The sequence below is a fragment of the Mus musculus genome, chromosome 6 (genome assembly GCF_000001635.26).
Source record: "Mus musculus strain C57BL/6J chromosome 6, GRCm38.p6 C57BL/6J".
Lineage (NCBI taxonomy): Eukaryota > Metazoa > Chordata > Mammalia > Rodentia > Muridae > Mus > Mus musculus.
In genome coordinates this window covers 120,862,167-120,885,481 of record NC_000072.6, presented here as the reverse complement: position 1 = coordinate 120,885,481, position 23,315 = coordinate 120,862,167, and the positions used below count along the sequence as shown (strand labels likewise).

Here is a 23,315-nt window from a genome sequence, read left to right as displayed (position 1 = left end):
GGCTGGAAGTATGCAGGAGAGGAGTGGGGAGAAGGGAACACGCTCAGATTCAGGGGGTGTTGGTTCAATTCAGAAAGGAAAGAGATGAAGATCTTTACTAGCTGCTGTGGTCATGTATAGGACATGGAAACCAAGCAAGGGGCCAGAGGGCTGCCTCATAGGGTAGGCGCACTGGCTGCTCTTACAGAGGGCCTGGATTTAACTCCCAGCACCCACATGGCAGCTCACAATTGTCTGCTACTGAGTTCCAGTCTGCTACTGAGTTCCAGAAGATCCATGCCATCTTTGGCTTCAGCAGGCACCAGGCACAAAAGTAGTACATAGAAGCAATGAAGATAAAATACCCATACACATAAAAATTAAATTTAAGAAGTATAAAAACTGGGCTAGAGAGGTGCCTGAGGGGATAAGGACTCAGGTTCAATTCCAAGCACCCACATGGCAGCTCACAACCACTATGGTGGCTCACAACCATCTGTAACTCCAGGTCAAGGGCATACATGTGGTATGCAGACAAAATACCCATACACACAAGACAAATTTTTAAAAATTGTAAAAGTTGAGCAAGAATTTTCATGAGCAATTTTCTCCTGGCCACTTCCCAATACACACTTTGTTTTCTTCTTTTTTTTCTTGGGGGGGGGGGGGGACAGACAGAGAGACAGAGAATCACAAATGCCAGGCAGGCCAGGGCCACATGCACACAGAGTGTGATTATTAAGCGTCAAAGGATGCCTCCCTTAGCGCCATTTTTCATATGGATTCTTTTCCCAGCTTCAAATCCTGCTTAACCAAAAGAGTCCTCCCCAGATCAACTCCTGTGGGAACTCTTTCGAATTCATTACACCCCCATTAGCATCATGGTAATGTAAAACCCAGTAACATTTCCGGACTTCATTAATAATGAATGTTAACAAAAAAGCCCTTTACTACCAAGCCAACTACATCAGTGGCAGAGCGCACAGTCAGCGGAGAAAGCACTAATTCTGCCTCTCTCTCTTTCCTCTCATCTTAGCATCTTGCTGCTCCTTGAGTACAACATGAATCTCGATGTATTCCTAAGTGGATGCTTTTGTTTTGTTGCTTTTGAGAAAAGGCTTTATGCAGCACAGGCCAGCTTTAACCCAATATGTAGCTGTAAGGGATGGAAATGGTTCAGTACATAAGAGCACTGGCTGCTCTTCCAGAGGACCAGGGGTCAATTCCCAGCACCCACATGGCAGCCCACAGCCACCTGTAACTCGGTTCCAGAAGATACTACACCCTCTTCTGGCCCCCTCAGGCACCAGGCACATACAAGAGACACAAAACAGCCATACACATAAACCAACAGAATATGTCTGTCTTAAATGATGGCCTTTTAATTTGTGTGTGTGTGTGTGTGTGTGTGTGTGTGTGTGTGTGTGTGTGTGTGTGTGTGTGACTGTATCTATGTGACCCTATCCGCCTGCCTCTGCATCCCAAGTGCTGGGATTAAAGGTGTGCGCCACCACACTACATTTAAACTAACCTTTAAATTATTTATTTAGTATGTGTACACGTGTATGTGTGTGTGTTTGTGCACACACACCCCTCCCCGGAGCCCACCAGATATACATATCATGGAGTGTGTGAGCGTACAGTCAGAGAGCAGTCTCTATGAACACAGTAGTCAGCCTTCTCATTCCAGCATGTGAGCTCCAGGGGCTGAACTGAGGAATCTGGCAGCCCCTCTAGCCACTGAGCCTTCTTTCTGGCCCTGAACTACTGATCTTCCTTCCTCTGCCTCCCGAGGGCTGGAAATGCTGGCTTTTGCCACAAAGTCTGACTCTTGTTTTTGGGAGTGTTGATATTTGTTTATTTGTCTGTTTGTTTTGTTTTCTATTGGTTTTTGATCAGGGTTTCTCTGTATAGTCCTGGGTGTCCTGGAACTTGCTCTGTAGACCAGGCTGGCCTCAGATTCAGAGATCCACCTGCCTCTGCCCTTAAAGGTGTGCACCACTACCACCCAGCTGTTTTTTTTTTTTTTGTTGTTTGTCTATTTTTTAGGACAGAGACTTGCTACTTAGCCTGAATGGCCAGGAACACATAGCCAAGGCTGACCCTGAGTGTGATCCGACTACCTCTGCCTCCTAAGTGTTAGGATCACAGGTACGCACCATCCTTACTCCACCTAAATGTTTCTCCTTCCACTCCCCCCATGCCCCAGACACTCTCACAATGTAGCCCTAGCTGGCCTGGAACTGGCTATGCAGACAAGGCTAGCCTTGAACTCACATAGATCTGCCTACTGTCTCTGAGTGTTGGCGATTTAAGGTGTAAAACATCAAGTGAAAGAAAGATGAAATTTCAAGACCTGTAAGTCATATAAAGTACTCAGAAACTGCTGGTTGTTTGTGAGCCTAGAGGCTGCCTGGGGCTGAGAACAAAGAAAAACAAACCCGGGTATGCCCCGTCAAAGCATTCCTGGGAACAGCTTGACCATAAAGATAAAGAGGAATGTGAGGACATAACAGGGCTATCTGAACTGAGTCAACAAGTCACAGAACCCTGACCCCCTGACCTGCACGTATTCTTTTGCTGATGTTTGAATTAGCCAATAGTGTGTTCCTATGCTGAATTTCCCACCCCTAAGCCCTTTACCCCATAAAAAACCCCTAGCTTTCGAGCCTTGGGGTCGAATCCACTGTCTCCTGCGTGAGATATGTTTTGACCCAGAGCTCCGCCATTAAACTGCCTCTTGTGTTTGTTGCAAGAAGGATTCTCGTGTTTCTTTGGGTGCTCTCTCTCTCTCCCGAGACTAGAGTGGGGGGTCCCTGAAAGGGGGTCTTACACAAGCACAGCTTCTAAATGTATCATAATATATTTAAATACAAGTTTTTCTTTCTCTGAACATATTCTGCTATTACACTAATAAAAGCAATTCCTATTTCCTTAAGAAATGGTTTACACTTATTTATTAATTGCGCATGTGCACGGAGGGTAGAAGACAGCTTGCTGCTACTGGTTCTCTGCTTCCACTGTGTGGTTCTAAGGACTGAACTCCGGATGGCTTTGCAGTAAATGCCCCCTGCCAGCTGAGCCATCTTGGTGGACCCTACCACTTCTCTCTCAACAGAACTAAGGCAGTGACTCCTGCATGCCTAGCAACTAGTCTGGAAATAAAAAGCATCATCTTAGCAGGTGTGGGGGCACATGCTCATCCCAGCCACAAGCTAAGGCAGGAGGATTACAAGTTTAAGAAGAGCTAGAGTTGAATGGCTAGAATAGCTAGTGTTTTTGAGACCTTGTCTCCAAAAAAGAAGGGGCGGGGTGTGTGCTGGGGATGTAGAGTGTAGAACGGGGACAGATAGACACTTTTCTACTCACAAAGGCCCTGAGTTTCATGCCCAGTGCCACAAACACAAAAAAGAAGAAAGACGCGGATTAATGGAAAGTAAGATGTCAACCATGTCTGTCTGCGTATCACTGTGTCTGCTCATAATATGTTAGCACTCACTGTTGTTAGTCTAACAAAGACCACAGTTCTCTTAGGAAATCAATGTGACTCTCTGCCTCCATTACAGCCCCTCTTACAGTCATCAATACCCCAGGGCAAAAAACCTGACTCTAAATGTATTTGCGGGCCATCAGATGAAGGTTCAGTTCAATGTTACGAAATAGAGTACTGCTAATTACCTGACCCTTCCAGTTAAAAAGCCAAGAGGGCAAGGCCATACAATATTTAGATGACACATTATAGTTCCTGAGCACAGTCGTGCTTTCCTCTGAATCCGTACTTTCCCCTGAAACTAAATTTAATTTTTTAAAGGCACAGTACTATTAATTGAAATAAAACTAAGCCTTCCTCTCTACTCTTAAGGTCCTACCTCCCCCACACCCTACTCTCCAGCAGTATGAGGGACGGAAACCAGGGCTTTGTGCATATCAACCAAGCACTCTGTCCTTAAACTACATCCTTGAATCATCCTGTAGCCCTATCTTTTCTCACCCACGTTTTAGGTGCTCTTCCTGAGGGCTCTCCTGGCTCCTGCAGCCCCACATTCACAGTCCTGTAAGCACTATGCTAAGCTCCAAATCCTACTGCCCGGGTGTTTATGGATATCAATCCTCAAGAGGGGATGGGGAGGCACGGGGGCAGGGGGTAGTACACACCTTTAATCCTGGCATTTTGGCACCTGGGAGGCAGAGGCTGTTGAGTTCCAAGCCAGTCTGATCTAGAATGGGTGCCAGGATAGCCAAGGCTACAAAGAGACCTTGCCTCAAAAATCAAAAATCAAAATAAGATGGCATGAACTGTTAAGAAGCTGCTGATCTGCACTGTGAAAAACAAGATGCTCTAACAAGAAAAACTGATTTAAGAAAGGAAAACAACAGCTGGGTGTGGTGGCGCATGCCTTTACTCCCAGCACTTGGGAGGCAGGCAGATTTCTGAGTTTGAGGCCAGCCTGGTCTACAAAGTGAGTTCCAGGACAGCCAGGGCTACACAGAGAAACCCTGTCTCAAAAAAAAAAAAAAAAAAAAAAAGAAGGAAAACAACAACAACAAAGAAACAAACAAACCAAGAAACCAGAGGAGATGTGGTAGCACACACCTTTAATTTCAGGGCTCAGGAGGCGGAGATAGGTGAATCTCTGTTAAGTTTGAGGCCAGCCTGGCCTATAAAGTGAGTCCAGGACAGCCAGAGCTATTACACAAAAATACCCTGTCTTGAAAAAACAAACAAAAGAGAGAGAGAGAGAAAAAAAAAGACAGAGACAGAGAGACAAAACCAGAATCTAACTAAACAGGTGAACATTTTAGTGCTGGAAAAGAAAGTTTATTGAAATGGAACCTTCATAAAGGGAAAGTTAACAAGCCGAAATAGGATTCGTTGTAAAATGTGGTTATTATATTTGTGTTTGTGATATCACAGCAGCACATCTGTCTATACAGCCTGGGTCCTGATAACCTGACTTTATCCTTTGCTTTCATGTCCCCCTACCTTACAACATTTTGTACTGAGACATGCCAGTTTCGTAAAAATTAACCAAGTGTTTTATATTCTTCTACAACTTTTTTTTTCCTAAAACTTATAATACATGTAGATTGTGTGGCAGTCAGAGGGCCCCAGGGATCCACCTCAGCTTGGTGACTAGCACCTTTATCTACCTAACCATCACCCCTGATGTGAGTCCTGAAAGAAGAGCCAAGCAAAGGAGCTCACATTTGTAATCTCAGCACTTAAGAGGCTGAGACAAGAGGATTGCTGTAAGTTGGAGGCCAGCTTATACAGTAAGTTCTAGGCCACCCTTAATAAACTCCCTCCCTCAAAAAAATAAAAATAAAAATAAAAAAGGATGACCACTACAGCCCTGCCCAGTGGGGAGCTGTCCACACAGACAGCTGTTCTAGGGCCCTGAAGCTTGGCAGAGTGAACACTCAAATGCATTTCTAGAACCATCCATCACCTGAGCTTGTTTCTAACAGGGCATCGGCCTCACACTTGACCTTCTGCTGTAAAGCAAGCTGAAGTCCACTATATCACACTGTCTCAAGTTTATGGCCAAAAGCAGAGAAAACAGGTTACCCTCTTCAAGCAAGCAGACACACAGAAAATATGTTTGGCAACTGACTGAGTGGTTGCCTCCATGCACAAAGCCCTGGATTTCATGCCCAGCACTACAGAAACCAAGTGTGGTGGCGCAGCTCTGTAACTCCAGCACTGGGAAGACAAGGAAGGAGAACCGGGAGCTCAAGGCCAGCCTCAAGGAGGTCAGCTATATAGCAAGTTCAAGGCCAACTTGTCTACATGAAACAAAAATAAGATTAGTTAAATTTGTATACTGCTTCCTGATGTCTAATATTGAGTTTATTTTGCTTCAAGCTTGTTTTTTTTTTCCCTCACATCCGTTACACATTATTTGGCCAGCTTGATGTTAATTTCGCCTTTTGTGTCATGGCTGCTGATCTAGCACCTACGGTTTCATTTTTCCATCTGAGGATGGGTGGGTGGAATTCCACAGCCCATCCTCATTGGTAAATCCATCAAGAGAAGCACTTCCACTTAGCTGGGCCAATTCACCATCTTTCATGTATTCGGCTTATGAAATGGAAACAGGTAACAGGATACTAACAACCAAATGCTTCTTCAATCCCTTCTAAACTAAAATAAGAAGACAACGTATGGAAAGACCTTCTGGAAGTTATCATCATGTAATATGATGCCAAGACCTACAAGAGCATATCTCAGAACCCAGCTCTGGGACGGGACTGCAGCCAAGAGGCAAAGAGCTCTTGTGCAGTCCATAGTGAGGCTCTGACTTTCGTCTCTGGCACTGAAGAGGGGGATGGGAATCAATCTGGAACCCAATATAATGAACGCCCAGACCTGCAGTCTTCAGAACTTACTAAACTAAGCTGATTTTGTTGCAACCATCTACTAAGTTTCAGATCAATGTTCATAGCATGAAGCTATAAGAAACCCTTACCCTAAATGCTTCCAAGAGAATCCTTAGTCTAGACTAAAAATAGACTTTTTTGTAGCTGCTACTCTTTAAAATCTTAAGGACAATCTTCAATTCAGGTGAAACAGATAAAAGATTAATTTCATTCAAAAATGTAAGACAGACTAGTGCGAGTTTACAGTAGTTTTTCTACATAATCTAAAACTGAACCTTTTTAGTGCAGTGCATGACAACAGAGGAAATCAAAGGCACAGGAGACCTGAAGGGCTGCCCTTTCAGAAACAGATACAATGTAACCCGCTAGGAAATGAGACCGCAGAGAGCAGAGAGCAGAGAGCAGAGGGAGAAAACACTTAGTCACAGCTCGCAGCTCTTACCTGCCCTCACTGGGTAGCAGGCCAAACACAAGCCACACTTAACAGTGAGAAGACAGAAGCCACGTGAACACTTACAGACACACCTAATAGCATACCATTTACAAAACAGAAATTTCCTTTTCTTTCTTTTTTTCTTTTTTAAGCTCTCACTATGTAGTTAAGTTGGCCTGGAAGTCACTGTGAAGCCCAGGTGGCCTCAAACTAACAATTCTGCCTCTGCTCCCGAAGTACTAAGATTATACACCTGTGCCACCAGGGTTGGCTTACAATGGCATTAAGCGCTGTCAATTCAATACTCACCACTCATGCAGACACCCTGTGTCAGAGGACACAGTTGCACCCACTAATAAGAGACCAACCAGTCATAGCCTCAGGCCAGTCAACATTCTTGCACAGAGGGAAGGAGGCTCCGAGCACCCACTCTTAATGAAGGAGCTATGGCTTTTGGGGGCGGGGGGAGCCATTCTTCTTTAAGGGTGTAGATCCTGGGAGGTCAACCACACTTTGGTGTAGTGTCCCACACCCCATCGGGTAGTAAATGGGCAGTGTAAGTTGGACTTGATGGGTTATATATTTAAAAAAAAAGGACATGGAGTTGGAGATGGGAAAGGAATGGGTGGGTCTGAGAGGAGAAGAGGGTATAAATGTGATCAATCAATTGTATGGAAATTTCAAAGAAGTACTAATATTTATAAAGGGGAAAAAGAAAAGTAGCACCTGATTTCTACTTTTATCATCATCATCATCATCAATTTTTGAGACAGGGTCTCACACAGCCCACAAGCTAGCCCTGAGTCAGCTATGCCCACAAAGCTGCCCTTCAACTCCTGGTCCGCTTGCCCCCACATTCAAAGTACTGGGATCACAGGCCAATGGCTTCAGTGCCTTAGTTGTTTTTGTTAAGGTTTTCCTAAGTTTGTTTGTTTGCATGCATGCATGCGTGTGTGTGCATTCTCTCTTTCGCTTTCTCTCTCTCTCTCTCTCCCTCTCCTCCCTCCCTGTATTATGCATGTGTGTGCATTCATGTGCCAACAAATGGTTGCCCCAAATTGTGACCCATTCAATGGTGGGGGAGGGGGAAAGGGGAGGGGGAGGAGAGGGGGAGGGAGAGGGAGAGGGGAAAAAAAAGAAAAACAAAAAGGACAAAGAAAGAAATGTACATATATAAGAATGCTCAGAACAGCGTCTAATAGTAAATGGAAATATGGAGAAAACTACAGGTAAATAAGCCTGTGAGAGGTGAACCTGCAGTGCTGACCCTCAGGACAGCTGTCTGTCTCTGGGACTTGGGGCTTGCTGATTTGGCTGAGCTGTCTCTCCGGTGGTGCTGGGTGTACAAGTGTGCATCCCATGTCTGATTTTATTATTTGGGTTCTAGGAATCGAATGTGGGTCATCATGTTTGCACAGAAAGCACTTCAAAGACCATCTCCAGCTTCTAACTCCCCCCACCCCTTTTGTTGGCATGTGTTTTTGAGACCAGCTTTCTCTGTGTAGCTCTGGTGTCACTCTGTAGACCAGGCTGGCCACAAACTCAAAATTCACTTGCTTGTGCCTCCTGAGTGCTAAGATTAAATAAACTCCAACTGTATTTTAAAACTCTTTTTTCATGGAGGAAGGAAGCTGGCTAAAATGGATCACTGGTGAACTGAAGGGGAAATGAAAAAGGCTAAGGAACAACCCTAACATTAAGTGAAGCACACAGGCCACAGGAGGACACAGTAACGATGCTCCTCACCAACTCCAAAGCAGAATTACTACTGTCTACGGACACATTACTAATCCATATCTAAGCATGACCTTACTGTCTACGGACACATACACTATGACCTTAACAGTTCAGACAACCTGTGCTAGAGAGATGGCCCGGGACTAAAAGCATGCACTGCTTTTCCAGAGGACTAGAGTTCAATCCCCAGCACACGAGGTGGCTCAGGACCTGAAACCTCAAGCTGCTGCAGGCATGGACAGCCTTCATCTCATAGTTATTCTCTGATAAATATGAGATGGTTTGTTAACTATGTTTTGTCATCATGAAATATTTTATTACTAACAACTATTTAAAAGCACCACATACAAATCTACTTCCTTAAGTAAAACTCTAGTAACTTACAATGGTATGAGCAGCTGTCCTTGCTTGTCATGCAGTACTAAAGTAGACCTCCACCATTTAAAAGGTAAACATGAAAGGCCTGGCAAGGGATGCAAGTTATCAGTAGGACACTTGCCCACTGTGACCAAGACTATGGGTTTGGTCCCCCAGCAAATAAAATATATTTAAAACTTTTAAACACAGGCTTAATGATTCTAAAGAAAAGACTGAAGTAGCCATACCCAGCCACCTTGCTGAATGATGAACTCTGCGGCGTGCTCCTCCAGGTACATCACACCGAACTGGAGCAGCATACGCAAAGGCTCTTGACCACGGCGCGTCAATTCCAAAAGCAGGTGTTGTAGCAAAACTAGAGGCACCAAAAGCTTCAATGCAAAGGTAAAAACACAAAACACATAAAATTTGAAATCCTTACAACTAATTTTATGTTCAACCAGTGAAAATTTTAATAAAGACACATGATTATGGTTATTTTATCCTTACTATGTATGACAGAACATCAACCCTTGCTAGAATTTTTCAGACTATTATATGTGAATTTCATATAAGAGGGGGCAGTAAGTGATTATATAAAAATAACCATGTTTAAAACATAATATACAGAAAGTCACACAGTAGTTAATTATAATTATAAAGAATACTAAGTCAACAAAAAGTAATCTAAAGGCTGTAGGCACCCTAGCTATTAAAAAGAGCTAGATTGTTCACTCATCAACTACCAAACTGTAAGTCTGCACACACACATACGTACACACATACATACATGTGACTTACAGTGTCTCTGGGAAAAATATACAACAAACTAGTAAAGCACTCACTGAGCGTGAAGGAAAGGTTTCATCTTTGATTCTAGCATTCCTGACTATCTTTTGAGACAAGGTTTCTCTCTGTAACCCTGGCTGTCCTGGTACTCACTCCGTAAGCCAGGCTCACCTCCAACTCAAGAGATCCATCTCTCTCTGCCTCCCAAGTTTTGGGAACAAATGCTTTTATCACCTATTTTAAAACAAGGACTTAAAAAAAAAACAAAAACCAAAAAAACAAAAAAACTGATAGGGACTTTTCATGGCTGCTGCTTACAAGACAGGCCTCTTGCTGTCTGTCAGCAGGGATGGCGTCACACTTGTGGCAATGCTTTGCCTTTGTCTTCTGAGAGCTGAGGTTACAGGTGTGAAGAATCACAGCTAGCTAAGGAATAACTTTTAAAGCTATGAGCTACGTTATGAAAGTCATCCAAAGTCAAATACAAGGAGAGGTATTATAAATTATGCTTAATAACCCTGTGGCTCAATACTTAAAATAAGCCGTGCGTGGTGGCGCAGGCCTTTAATCCCAGCACTCGGGAGGCAGAGGCAGGCGATTTCTGAGTTTGAGGCCAGCCTGGTCTACAGAGTGAGCTCCAGGACAGCCAGGGCTACACTGAGAAACCCTGTCTCAAAAAACAAAAACAAAAACAAAAACCTTAAAATAATCGTAATTCACAACAGAAACTAGCCATTGCTTCCTTTCAAAACAACAAACAACAACAACAAACCCTGGGAATGCAGAGTGGCGGAGGCCCTGGTTCACTCACTAACATCACAACTTAGAAAGCCGGAGATGGGGAGAAGAGGAAAAGAGACAGGAGGGAGAGGGCAAAGTGACCACCATCAGGTAGCCATCTGCATGCAGGCTCCTGTCTCAAACATCAAAGTCTCTCCATGACCTAGGAAGGAATGCACGAGGAAATAAACCAATTTCAATTCCTTGCTACTAGATTACCAAGGAAATAACAAAATGACAAAGTATTTCCTCAAAAGAAAATAAACTTTTAAAATGAGTCCATGTTTCACACTAATATCCTTTAGCTTTTACTTCAGGAAAAGCAGCTTAGAGGGAATTTACTTTGAAGTCTGAGTGGAAGAATGCAACACACATCTTCATTTTTGACATTCTCAAAGAACTCCAGCTCAAAATATATTACTGGACAAAGGGCTTTTCTTACCACTAATGGACAAAGGGCTATGAAGAAGAAGAAGCCTTTTACATAAGAAAGCACATGAAGCTGTCTAAAACAAACACAAAATGGCTGTGTATCTAGCCCCAGTGCTGTGCCTGGAGCAGTAACAGGAGCAGTGAAGGACGGCTTGAGCAACTGCAAAAGCCTGGGGTGTCCTATACTGCAAAGCATCCAAACTTCCTCTAATACTCCATAAATGTGTTACATTTTGAGACTGGAAATGCTTAAGTTCCCATTATCTACTAGGGAAATGAATTGCAAACATCTTATCTTTATTTTATGAGCCACTACATAAAATAACATTTCCTTTCATCTGCTACAAATTACCTCCTCCATATGAATCAAAAACAGCAATGTCATTTTATACATAATAACTGAGTGTGAAAACCTCTTCCACTGCCGTCACTGTCATCTCTGATCACAGTCCCGCTATTCACCAAAGCGTCAGTCTGTGGGTAATCTGTCTGCTTGTCACCCAGCGCGCTCGCTTTCCTTATCTGAGTTCTCGTTGCTGTTCTAGTTAATCGTGAATGGCAGTAACCAGATTACAGATGCTTCATTTTATGGCATGAGCACTTTCTCTTTGGCTGATACATTCTTGTTGATACGTGTCTTAGCAGACATGATTCATATCCTCCTCTTTCATTCCTCACAGTATTCTGATTTTTAAAAATGGCATGTATTTATTGCTTGGGGAGGGGCAGGCTGTGAGTGCACCACGTACATGAAGGTCAGAGGGCAATGCTGAAGAGTCCATGCTCTCCTTCCACCATGTGGGTCCCAGGTCAAACTCAGGCCATTAGGCTAGGTGGAAAGCACTCTTAACACTGAGCCATTCTGCCACCCCTGTCTTGCTTTGCTTAAGAGGGGACTTCATGCAGCTGAAGCTCGATTTAAACGACTGGTCTTCCTATGCATACCTCCCAAGTATTAGGATTACATATGCACCACACACCCAGCTCGTAGGAATTATTAAAGGACTGCCACGCCACACCAGGCTTACTCATCTGACAAGCTTTTCTTAATGGACCTTCAGACCCACTTGCTTTAATTTGTATTTTATTTGTATTTCTTTGTTTTGTTTGAGACAAGTCTCATGTAGCCCAGGCTGGCCCATCACATAGTGAGGACAGTCCTGACTCCTTGCCTCTACTTCCCAATTGCTGGCATTACAGACACATCACTCTGCCCAGCTTAGGAGTACTAGCTTGTAAGCACAATGTGGATTATGTTTATATACTTAAACTTACTTTCCTGTACAAGAAGCATCAAGAGCTACTTCTAAGCAGGGGTAAAATGTAGCTCACTTGGTAGAGTATTAGCTTAGCATCCATGAAGCAACACATAAACTAGATGGTGGTGGTTCAAGTTTGTAAACCCGGAAGATTACATGTTAATAACTGGAGGCTTAGAAGTTCAACCTCATCCCTGGCCACATAGTTAGCCTGAGGTTAATATGGGCTAAATAAAATACTGTTTCAAAGAACAGAAACACGAGAAGTTAAGTTACTTCTACAACTCATCTATATCCCACAAGGATTACCCACAAGTACTCTATATAATCTAAAACCCAATTTTTTTTTAGTACTCTACATTTTTAATTTTTTAATGGTAAAAGAAATGCTTGTCTTTTAATTTTTATTCTAAGTAATTTCCTCGTGGGGCAATAGATTCTGCATGTGGAATATGTTTTCCTTAAAACTTCTTGTAATGGTTGCAAAACACATGAAACTCAAGAAGAACAAAGACCAAAGTGTGGACACTTTGCCCCTTCTTAGAATTGGGAACAATCACCCATGGAAGGAGTTACAGAGACAAAGTTTGGAGCTGAGACAAAAGGATGGACCATCTAGAGACTGCCATATCCAGGGATCCATCCCATAATCAGCCTCCAAACGCTGACACCATTGCATACACTAGCAAGATTTTGCTGAAAGAACCCTGATATAGCTGTCTCTTGTGAGGCAACACAGAAGTGGATGCTCACAGTCAGCTAATGGATGGATCACAGGGCCCCCAATGGAGAAGCTAGAGAAAGCACCCAAGGAGCTAAAGGGATCTGCAACCCTATAGGTAGAACAAAAATATGAACTAACCAGTACCCCAGAGCTCTTGTCTCTAGCTGCATATGTATCAAAAGATGGCCTAGTCGGCCATCACTGGAAAGAGAGGCCCATTGGACTTGCAAACTTTATATGCCCCAGTACAGAGGAACGCCAGGGCCAAGAAGTGGGAGTGGGTGGGTAGGGGAGTGGGGGGGAGGGTACGGGGACTTTTGGGATAGCATTGGAAATGTAAATGAGGAAAATACCTAATAAAAAATATTTAAAAAAAAAAAAACTTCTTGTAATGGAATTGGATTGTCTACGAACCTTTAGTCTACGACCCAGACAGGATGACTTCTACTGCCTTGCCTTTGTTCATACATTTATTAAATTCCTTGACAGAGAATGGGGCAGAAAGACATAAAAACAGTACAGTTTGGCAATGAAAACAATGTACATAAACAAATGTAAAGTATGCGGAAGACAAGTTGTAAAGACCAACTTCCTGTTCTGCCCTAGAGGGCAAGACCCCTTAAATTCAGGACACCAATTTATGAAAAGGCTTATTTGTTTGAAAGGAGAGAGCTTGAACGAAGAATACAGTTTAAGGGGTTCCCTGCCCCAAAACAATGGTCTTGGCAGACATGCTGCTGTATCTGTGGTCCAAGGGGCCAGGCTCCATCCTGAGCTGGCAGCAGAACATGGCGGCAGCATCCACATGGTGCAGGTTTTACAGGCAGGAAAGATGCAAGATTAAGAGCTTCCTGAACTCTTGTTCAATGTCTGCTGAGGCCATATAAATGAAAGAGGCTCTGAGAGGCTATTGTGTGATGATGAAAAAGTGAAGCCTCCATTGCAATGGAGACTCTGGGACACTGGAGACCATTAGACATCCAACAAGGAAAGATGCAGATATGGAGAGGAGCTGGCTCAAGAGACAGGCTACACGTCTCTCCACCCTCTGCCTTTGCAAAGTAACAAGCAGGCAACACAGTTTAAGACAACGGATAATCACATGACACAGTGGAAAGGCTAGAGCCAGCAGATCTTAACTGGCTGCTACTCAAGAGATCTTACACAAGTTATTTAACCCTTTCCTGAAGACTCATCAACCTAAGTAAATATATAACAGAACAAAAGCTAGTTGTGCTGGGGGTGTAGTTCATTAGTAGAATTCTTGCCTGGACTGCACAAAATCCCAAGTTCCATACTAGGTCAACAGGGTATCCCATCCCTTTCCTTGCCCAAAATAGGGCAATAAAATTCACTGTGCATTCTTCAAAGAGTTTGGAATAATTAAATGATATGTGGCATGAGATATACTATTATATGAACTATGAAACACAATGGTACAAAACTTTGAAAACAACCAGAAGAGGTTATCTATTAGATGAACATCCCATGTTAACTGGAGACAAATGTCAGGTTTAATACAGAGGAATAGAGAAATGATGAGGACCTCAAGGAGCAGAGAAAAGGAGGACAGCATACTATGGAGCACATACGTTGAGACACCGTAGAACCTTGCAGCAGTTCATTAAAAATAAAGGAAAACTATCCACTTAACATAGTTAGGATTTATGCATTAGTTAGTGCTAACAGCTCTATGCTGTGCGATGCTAACAATTCTTTCTATACCTTATTATTGCCCTAACATTTTGTAAAAGCAGAGATAATGTGGTGAGTACCTTATTCCATCCGCTGGCATGGACTGCAGTCTCCACTGTACATTCACGATATGCCTCATATGTCACTGGCCTGTGGACATTTTATTAAAAATCTGTGTCACAGAAAAGGACTAAAATTTCAGATGAATAAATATACAGACATTATTGTATAGCTGAACTTTTTGCTAATATGACAAGGATTGTTCAACACATTGCTTTCCCCTACCCCCAAGATATGGTTTTAATATTAGGTATGTGTTTCTTCCCAAAACATTCTTGGTATTGCTGGGGAGGTCATTATGGCATAGGAAGATAAATATGTATCCTAGCCATTACTGCTTTTTTTTTGTTTGTTTGGGGTTTTTTTTTTGTTTTTGTTTGTTTGTTTGTTTGTTTCTGAGACAGGGTTTCTCTGTGTAGCCCTGGCTGTCCTGGAACTCACTTTGTAGACCAGATTGGCCTTGAACTCAGAAATCTGCCTGTCTCTGCCTCCCAAGTGCTGGGATTATAGGCCACCACTGCCTGGCTCTAGCCATAACTACATAATTATTTGGAATTTATCTGGTAAGACTTCAACATTGTAGATAAATGCCTGAATTACAGATATAGAATCAAATAGTAGCATGTAAATTTTAAGTCAGCTAAATAAAAACACAATCTGGTCCTTTTTTTTTTTTTAAAGGCAAAAGTGTAAGCCTGGAGTGGTATCGAACTCAGTACTCAGGAGGTGGAGGCAGACTGAGCTCTGAGTTTAAGGCCAGCCTGGTCTATAGAATGAGTTCCAAGACAGCCAGAGTTATACAAAGAAACCTTGACTCAAAAAAAAAAAAAAAAAAAAATGGGGGGAGTATAAATGCTAAAAACTAATAAGTAGATCATGAACAACTTTTTGAAACTGAGACCATGGAGAGCAAGTATAGACGTGGTAAGTCTGCCCTATCTTTTACTTGGAGTCTGATATAAAGTCCTGAAGAGGCCTGGTCTAGTGACCCATGCTATAATCTGAGCACTGAAGAAGCTGAGTAATATGCTAGCCTGGGCTACACAGTGAATCTCAAACCAGTTAGGGCTATACAACAAGAGTCTATCTCAAAAAACACAAACAGACAAAAACCATGGTGTGCAGAGAAATGAGCATATCTTATTATTTGCATATTAGTCCTAATCAGACCAAGCCCTGAATTACTGTAAGAAACCACAAGTCCCACTAAAATTTGTTAAAGAACTTTAAGTACTGTTTCCTTTCCTTTATAAAATTAAAACAAACAAAAAACCATGATACCAATTAATGTGAATGCAACACCATCTTGGAAAATAAAATTATCCTTCCCATCTGGAGTAAAGTACTAACAGTATGCACCGTTAGTCTCAGCACTCAGGCACAGACAGGCAGAACCCTGAGGTTTCAAGTCAAGACTGATGTACAGAGTAAGCTCCAGGACAGCCAGAGTGATGGAGAGGCCCTGCCTCAAAAGCAACATAAATAAACAGATGAGAAATAAATTAAAAAGTGAGAGGATACTTGGGGTTTTTTAAATAGGTTTTTAAAACCCAATTCCAAAAACTTGCTCTGTTCTGACCACGTTAGTGTGTGATTCCCTCAGCTGAGGAATGCATAAGACAGCAGTAGCTACTGCTTCAGTGGCCTAGGAGCTAAGGTTTGATACTTTTCCTGTTGATATTTTGTATTACATCATATAGTATCACTTAGGAAGCTAAAGTTAGAAAAAGCTAAGAGACTACAAATCCCAAAACCATGCCTGGTGAACACCCAGCTGGATCTGGCCCAACCAGCACACTACTTCCATTTCAAGGATTCAAGGATTCAGTCAAGGATTTTTATATACACCACAAAAATGTCCAGATGTCACACATAGCTAAAAAAAAATTTTGCCACGTGGCTATTATGCTTAAAATATTAACATACACTGGCTTTCAAAGAGTCAGTAAGAATAAAAAAGGAATGTGGATGCCAGCAAGTGCTTGCTGATAGGAGCCTGATAGAGCTCTCTCCTGAGAGGCTCTGCCAGTGCCTGACAAATACAGAGGTGGATGCTCACAGCCATCCATTGGACTGAGCACAGGGTCTCCAATGGAGGAGCTAGAGAAAGGACTCAAGGAGCTGAAGGGGTTTGCAGCCCCATAGGAGGAACAACAATACGAACTAGCCAGTACCCCTTGCAGAGCTCCCAGTGACTAAACCACCAACCAAAGAACACACATGATGGGACTCATGGCTCCCAGTCGGACATCGATGGGAGGAGAGGTCCTTTGTCCTATGAAGGCTCTATGCCCCAGTTTGGGGGAATGTCAGGGCCAGGAAGCGGGAGTGGGTAGATTGGTGAGCAGGGGGAGGGAGGGAGGGGTGGGGGAGGGTGTTTTTTCAGAGGGAAAACCAGGAAAGGGGATAACATTTGAAATGTAAATAAAGAAAATATCCAATTAAAAAAAGAATGTGAAATATCTCACTAATAATGTTTGAGTTTTTAAAATATTTAAATATATTAATTTAAGATATATTAAAATTTTCACCAACGTCATGTTCTATCTTCATGTGACATGCCCCGTATCTACTGAACAGCACTGGTCTAACTAAAGACCTCAGGAACAGCTCTGATGACACAGGTACCATTCAGGTACAGGTCAGCATCACCTCACTGCTACGGTGCTGTGAAGGGAGGATCACACACATGGTTCTAACTTGTGACACCATTCTCACTAGTGCCTCGGGTTCCTTTACAGGTCTTGGGCTTTAAGATTTGGGGCTTTGGGATTAGATAAGAGAATCCTGCAAAACTCAGGCTTCAGCAGTTCCTATACCATCCACCTCCCTATGTCTCCCTGAAGCTTTACTGCGGCCATCAGTCCCTGTCTGTCCTTCCTTCCCTGAACTGTTGGGGCTGCTGTGGGTCACTTAAGTCCTTAGGGGAGGTTTGCTATCAGGCTACATACTTTATCATCCTTCAGAATGAAACAGGATTTAAAACATTATATGGTCAGGCAGTGGTGGCACATGTCTTTAATCACAGCACTTGGGAGGCAGAGGCAGGTGGATTTCTGAGTTCGAGGCCAGCCTGGTCTACAAAGTGAGTTCCAGGACAGTCAGGGCTACACAGAGAAACCCTGTCTCGAAAAAAACAAAAACAAAAACAAAAACAAACAAACAAAAAAACCAAACAAATAAAACAACAACATTATATATACACACATGCATGTACATGGGACATATAGCAGGTTAAAACATTCATATTTCAATATATAGAGAAGCAAGTGGCTGACTAACCAGGCTTCCCCTTATGAGCTCTTAGAAAATAGCAGAGAAGAAAGGGGTAACTTTAGAAATCAAAGGTATTTCATATAAAGAATTCAAGATTATTTCCCCACTTTAGCAAAAACATTTGAAGGAGGCATTTCCACTTTAAGAAACTGCCTTCAACCTGTACAATAATTGCACTGTTTCCAAGGCATTAGTATCAGAGTTTAAATTTTTCAAAAGTAGACTTCTGAACAAATTTTACTTGCTATGCAACAAACTTTGAAAATAATTAATCACTATTCAGGGTTTGGGAGAGGTAAATATTCATCTAAATCAGCTTTGTGTAAAAGTAAAACACACTCAGGGCACAGTGGCACAGACCTTTAACCCTATCACTTGGAAGGCAGAGGTGAGGTGAATCTCTGTGAGTTCCAGGCCACTAAGACTCCATAGTGAGAGACCCTGTCTGAAATCATACCATTCTGTTCACTGGAGAGTTGGTAATATCGCAGCCAAATTACAATTAACAAATGAAGAAACTGACATATGAAGAATGAGATGATTTGCACAGACGGGGCTGGAGAGAGAACTCAGCAGCTAAGATTAAGAGAACTTCCTGCTCCCGTTTGGTCCCCAAGTACCCACACTGGGGTCTGTAACTCAGTCCAGGGAACTCAGTGCCTTCTTCCGACCTTCTAGACATCAGCATACAGATAAATAAAAACTCATCTTAAAGGCCAGGCATGGTGGTGGCACATGCCTTTAGTCGATATTTAGGAGGAAAAGGTACACGAATCTCTGTAAATTTGGTGAGACCCTGACTCAAAAAAGACAAGACAAAAAAAAAAAATAGAACTTGTAAACTTGTAATCTCAATATATACAATATATGAACTAAGAGAATCTTAGTGAGCCCTGCTGAATCCGGCCTTCTCCTCTTCAGGGCACAGGGGCTCAGGAACAGCAGCTCTGCTGAACACTTCAGGAAACCACACTATGACCCCAAAGTTCCTGCGTACGTCTTATTTCCTGGCCACTCAGACTGTCCTTTCTACAGTTTTAAAAGCTTGTGTCTGAGATAGAAAATCCAACTATGGCTTCATTTCACTGAGTATAATTATAAATTTTATATTTGCTCATTGCTCATTTTACCAGAATATGCAGAAGTAAACCCCAATTGCTACCTGAAAAAACACGGCCAACTCTGGCTACATGAGAGAGTAAGGACTGTCCTTACTACAACAGTGACTTGACGTCTGAATTTCAGCCTTTTTGGTGAGGAATAAATTTCTCCCTAAGTGACTCATCTTTATCAACTCATACTAATCCGATGAGTCATTACTAATTCCTCAAAGATTCTCATTGAAAAATCAGGGAAGTTGGCTTTTGAGACGTACCATGGGTGAAGAGGTTCTATGTTAGCTTGCTTGCACTTTCACTTGCCCAAAGGATAACAGTATCTGTGATACAGCTACAATTCTGAATACAGAAATCTAAAATACCAGCATGAGCTAGTTACACATTCCAGTACACAAACGCTTAGACATCATATCTAGATACAGATGAGCACCACATGGGACAGAAGCAAAGAGCGACTGGGACCGGGCAATGGCTTGTGTTTATAGCACAGTACATGCATCTGTTGAAACCTGGCAGCTCACCAGGTCAATAAAAACCATCAGGTCTTTTTGGGATATTTAAATCCCTGCTTCCAGGCAAATCCGGCATCCAAAACAAAGCAGATGCTTTAAGCTCAGAGGAAGGAAAAGTGAAGAACTGCCTAAGCAAAGCCTCAGCCATCAGCCAACCCAGGACCGCTGGACTCCCAGAGCCGCCTTAGAAGCAGCACACTCCACTCGGCAGCAACTGCAACTCACTGGCTGAGGATCGTCTGCAATGCTTTCTGCAAAGGCTCCTTCAGGTCTTGTGACACTCTTTCTCCAAGATGGGCCAAGCAGTCTTCTATGGAGCTCTCGGGGTTAGCAGGGCTAAACACAGGCGAGGTGTGACAGTCAAAGCCTGTGCTGGTGAAGGCTGAAGACAAGAGAGAAGACAGACCTAACTCAGTAAGAGGTACCAGGGCTGGAGACTGCCAGTGGTTAAGAGCAGTGCTGCTCTTCCAGAGGATCAGGGTTGGATTCCCAGTCCCCAGTCCCAGGGGATCCAAGCCCTCTTCTGGGCCTCCATGGACACTAGGTACACACAGACATGCATGCAGACAAAACACCCATATGCACGTTCTACAAAAAGTACTAAAGGTTCCAGGTGTAATGGTGAGCACCTACAATCTGGATGATCTCAAGCAGGAAGCCTGCCTGGGCTACACTGTGAGCTCAAAGCCAGCTGGGCTATACAGCAAGAACCTGTGTCGATAAAATAAAATAAAATAAAATAAAATAAAATAAAATAAAAGATAAAAACGTCAGCCAAGCATGGTGGTACACACTTTTAAATCCTAGCACTTAGAAAGAAAAGGCATCTCTGTGAATTCCAGGACAGCCTTGTCTACAAATTGAGTTCCAAGACAGTCAGAGAAACCCTGTCTCAAACAAACAAAAAGCTGGGCAAGGTAGCATTCTAGGGAAGTGGAGGCAGGATGACCAACCTTGGCTAAATGGTGAATCTGAAGTCAACCAGGGGTCCAATGAGATGATTTCAAAAAACATAATAAACAAAGAAAAAAGAAAAGAACGGGGGAAGCCGGCCTTGGGGGCACACGCCTTTAATCCCAGCACTTGGGAGGCAGAGGCAGGCGGATTTCTGAGTTCGAGGCCAGCCTGGTCTACAGAGTGAGTTCCAGGACAGCCAGGGCCACACAGAGAAACCCTGTCTCAAAAAAAAAACCAAAAAAGAAAGGAAGAACAGAACAGGGGTATGTGTTTATGACAGTCCATGAAACTAAGGTATTTACTGTTAAGAACAAGAGTTATGAGGTACTTGGAAAGATTATATAATCACTATACATACTAATCTTGTCTGAAACACGAAATTGATAGGTCCTGGGCTGGAGAGATGGCTCAGCAGTTAAGAGCACTGACTGCTCTTCCGAAGGTCCTGAGTTCAAATCCCAGCAACCACATGGTGGCTCACAACCATCCGTAATGAACTCTGACGCCCTCTTCTGGGGTGTCTGAACAGTTACAGTGTACATACATACAATAAATAAATAAAATCTTTTTTTAAAAAAAGAAATTGATAGGTCCTAAGATTTGAAGTTCTTATTGTTTTGTTTTTTTTAGATGGAGGTCTCCATATATAGCCTAGGCTGGCTTCGAACTCATTCTCCTACCTCAGTCTCTCAAGTGCTGGGATTACAGGCATAAACCACCATGAGTGGCCTATTTGTAAATCTATCTATCTACGTATCTATGTATCTATCCATCTATGTATCTATCTATCATTTATCTATCAATCATCTATCTACTTTCTGCCAGTGTTTGTCTCACTGTAGTTCACCTGTATTTACTATGTAGCCCAGGATGGCCTCAACCATAAAAGGACCTCTGTCCCTCTGCCTCCTGAGTGACTATGAGCACGTCCCTGCATGCCCACTTTGTTCATAAATTTTTATTCATCTTCCTTCACAATTAACAAGAAGCTTACATAAAAACACAATCTATCAGTTGTTTATATATTTAGGAACACATATACACACACCAACAGTTTAAAAAACAGAGGTCATGAATTTTGAAGAGAGTATGAGAGAGGCATGTAGGAGGGGCTGGGAGGAGGAGAGGAAAAGAAGGAAATGATGTAATTACAATGCTTCCAAAACTAAGATATCTTTTGTTTTGGTTTGGTTTTGGGGTGGGGGGCTTTTTTGTTATTGTTTTCCAAGACAAGGTTTTCCTCCGTGTAGCCCTGGCTGTTGTGGAACTCACTCTGTAGACCAGGCTGGCCTTGAATTCACAGAGAACCATCTGCAGCTGCCTCCAGAGTACTGGCATTAAAGGCATACACCACCACCGCCTGGCTATGAAGTATAGTTTAAAATGTGTATTTTGGCAAAAAAAAAAAGGGGGGGGGGCGGCGCTGGAGAGATGGTTCAGTGGTTAAGGACACTAACTGTTCTTCCAGAGGTCCCGAGTTCAATTCCCAGCACCACATGGTGGCTCACAGCCATCTGTAATTGGGCCTAATGCCCTCTTCTGGTGTGTCTGAAGACAGTGACAGCGTACTCACATACATTAAATAAACAAATCTTTTTTTTAAAAAGTGACTAGGGTATGGAAATCATTTCTGATGGGAAGTGAAGCCTGCTCCACAGCGGGGATTCATGTGGCACTATGAACCTGTGAACACAAACAAATCAATCTTTGGAGGAGGAGGAGGAGGAGGAGGAGGAGGCAGCTGTGGCAGGTGCTGCCAGATGTAGTAGTAAATGTCTTTAATCCTGCCTCCTGCACACCAGGTTGGCCTGGAGGCAGAGGCAGGCAGATTCTGTGAGTTTCAGGCCAGCCTGGTCTACAGAGAGTTTTTGGACAGCCAGGGTTACAGAGAAACTCTGTCTCAAAACAAACAAACAAACAAACAAACAGGAGAAAAAAATAAAAAAACCAACTAAATCAACCAAACCATAGAACATAGAACACAGCCAACAGAATATGCTCACTGCCCAAGAAAGTAAGAGTGAACAGACCTTCAGAGACTTCTTTGTCCAGGGTTTTCAGTTCTTCCTCAATCTCAGATTTAAGTTTTAATAAAACTTCTGGATTCAGAGACTGGGGAGCCACATCTAGTTGAACTCCTGAAACAAACAAGAGAAGACAAGAGAGGTTGCTATAGCAAGAGTGACAGATACACCATTAGGAACCAGTGGCATCAGTCACTTGTGGAGGCTGTGGCAGGAGGGTCACTTCAGATCAGGATTTATAGAGCCAGCCTGAGCATCATAGGAATACCCTATCTCAAAACACCAAGCAACAGACAAGACACAGACCTATTTACACTTAGAAGTAAGTCAGAAAACAAGTCAGTTTCATTCTCAAGACTAGAAGGTATTTTTGCAACATAACAAAGCTGAGGTACAGATCAGGGGAAGGGCATCTGCCCAAATGCAGGCACCCCGACTAACCCCCAGAACTGAAAAAAAGCAGTAGAAACAGCAATTAATAAAAGTATGTAGGGCTAAGTAAAGTCTAACATAGAAAAGAAACCCCTGAGCATTTCTGCCAGAAATGAGAAAACAGAATCCAGAAACACACAGCAGGAGACAGGAAGAGAATGGTATCCACATGCATTGGTCCTATCTGGGCGGTATGGCCCCGAGATACTGAGGGCCACTTGTTTCAAGTGAGTTTCACTTAGGCCTCCTTTCCTTATCTTTATCCAGAGCCACATGGAACTAGGGTTCTACCCCCTCTCTCTGTGCTCTATATTACAGACCTCTAGGAAAGGCTGGACATAGTGGTTTATACCCATAATCCCAGCATTTG

The 23,315-nt window shown here is 42.9% G+C and overlaps 1 protein-coding gene across 3 annotated transcripts in view; it reads right to left on the bottom strand.

The window, feature by feature from the left end:
* Bcl2l13 (BCL2-like 13 (apoptosis facilitator)) overlaps window positions 1-23,315 on the bottom strand; it is a 56,637-nt gene that overhangs the window by 7,361 nt on the left and 25,961 nt on the right. For 2 of the 3 annotated variants that reach the window (XM_006506814.3, NM_153516.2), the window contains exons 3-6: window positions 22,520-22,627; window positions 19,758-19,914; window positions 14,647-14,716; window positions 9,136-9,279 (exon numbers count right to left, since the gene is read on the bottom strand). In XM_006506814.3, the coding sequence (XP_006506877.1) occupies window positions 9,136-9,279; window positions 14,647-14,716; window positions 19,758-19,914; window positions 22,520-22,627 (479 nt within the window). The remainder of the gene's footprint in view (window positions 1-9,135; window positions 9,280-14,646; window positions 14,717-19,757; window positions 19,915-22,519; window positions 22,628-23,315) is intronic. The other variant, XM_017321842.1, reaches the window with a different exon arrangement.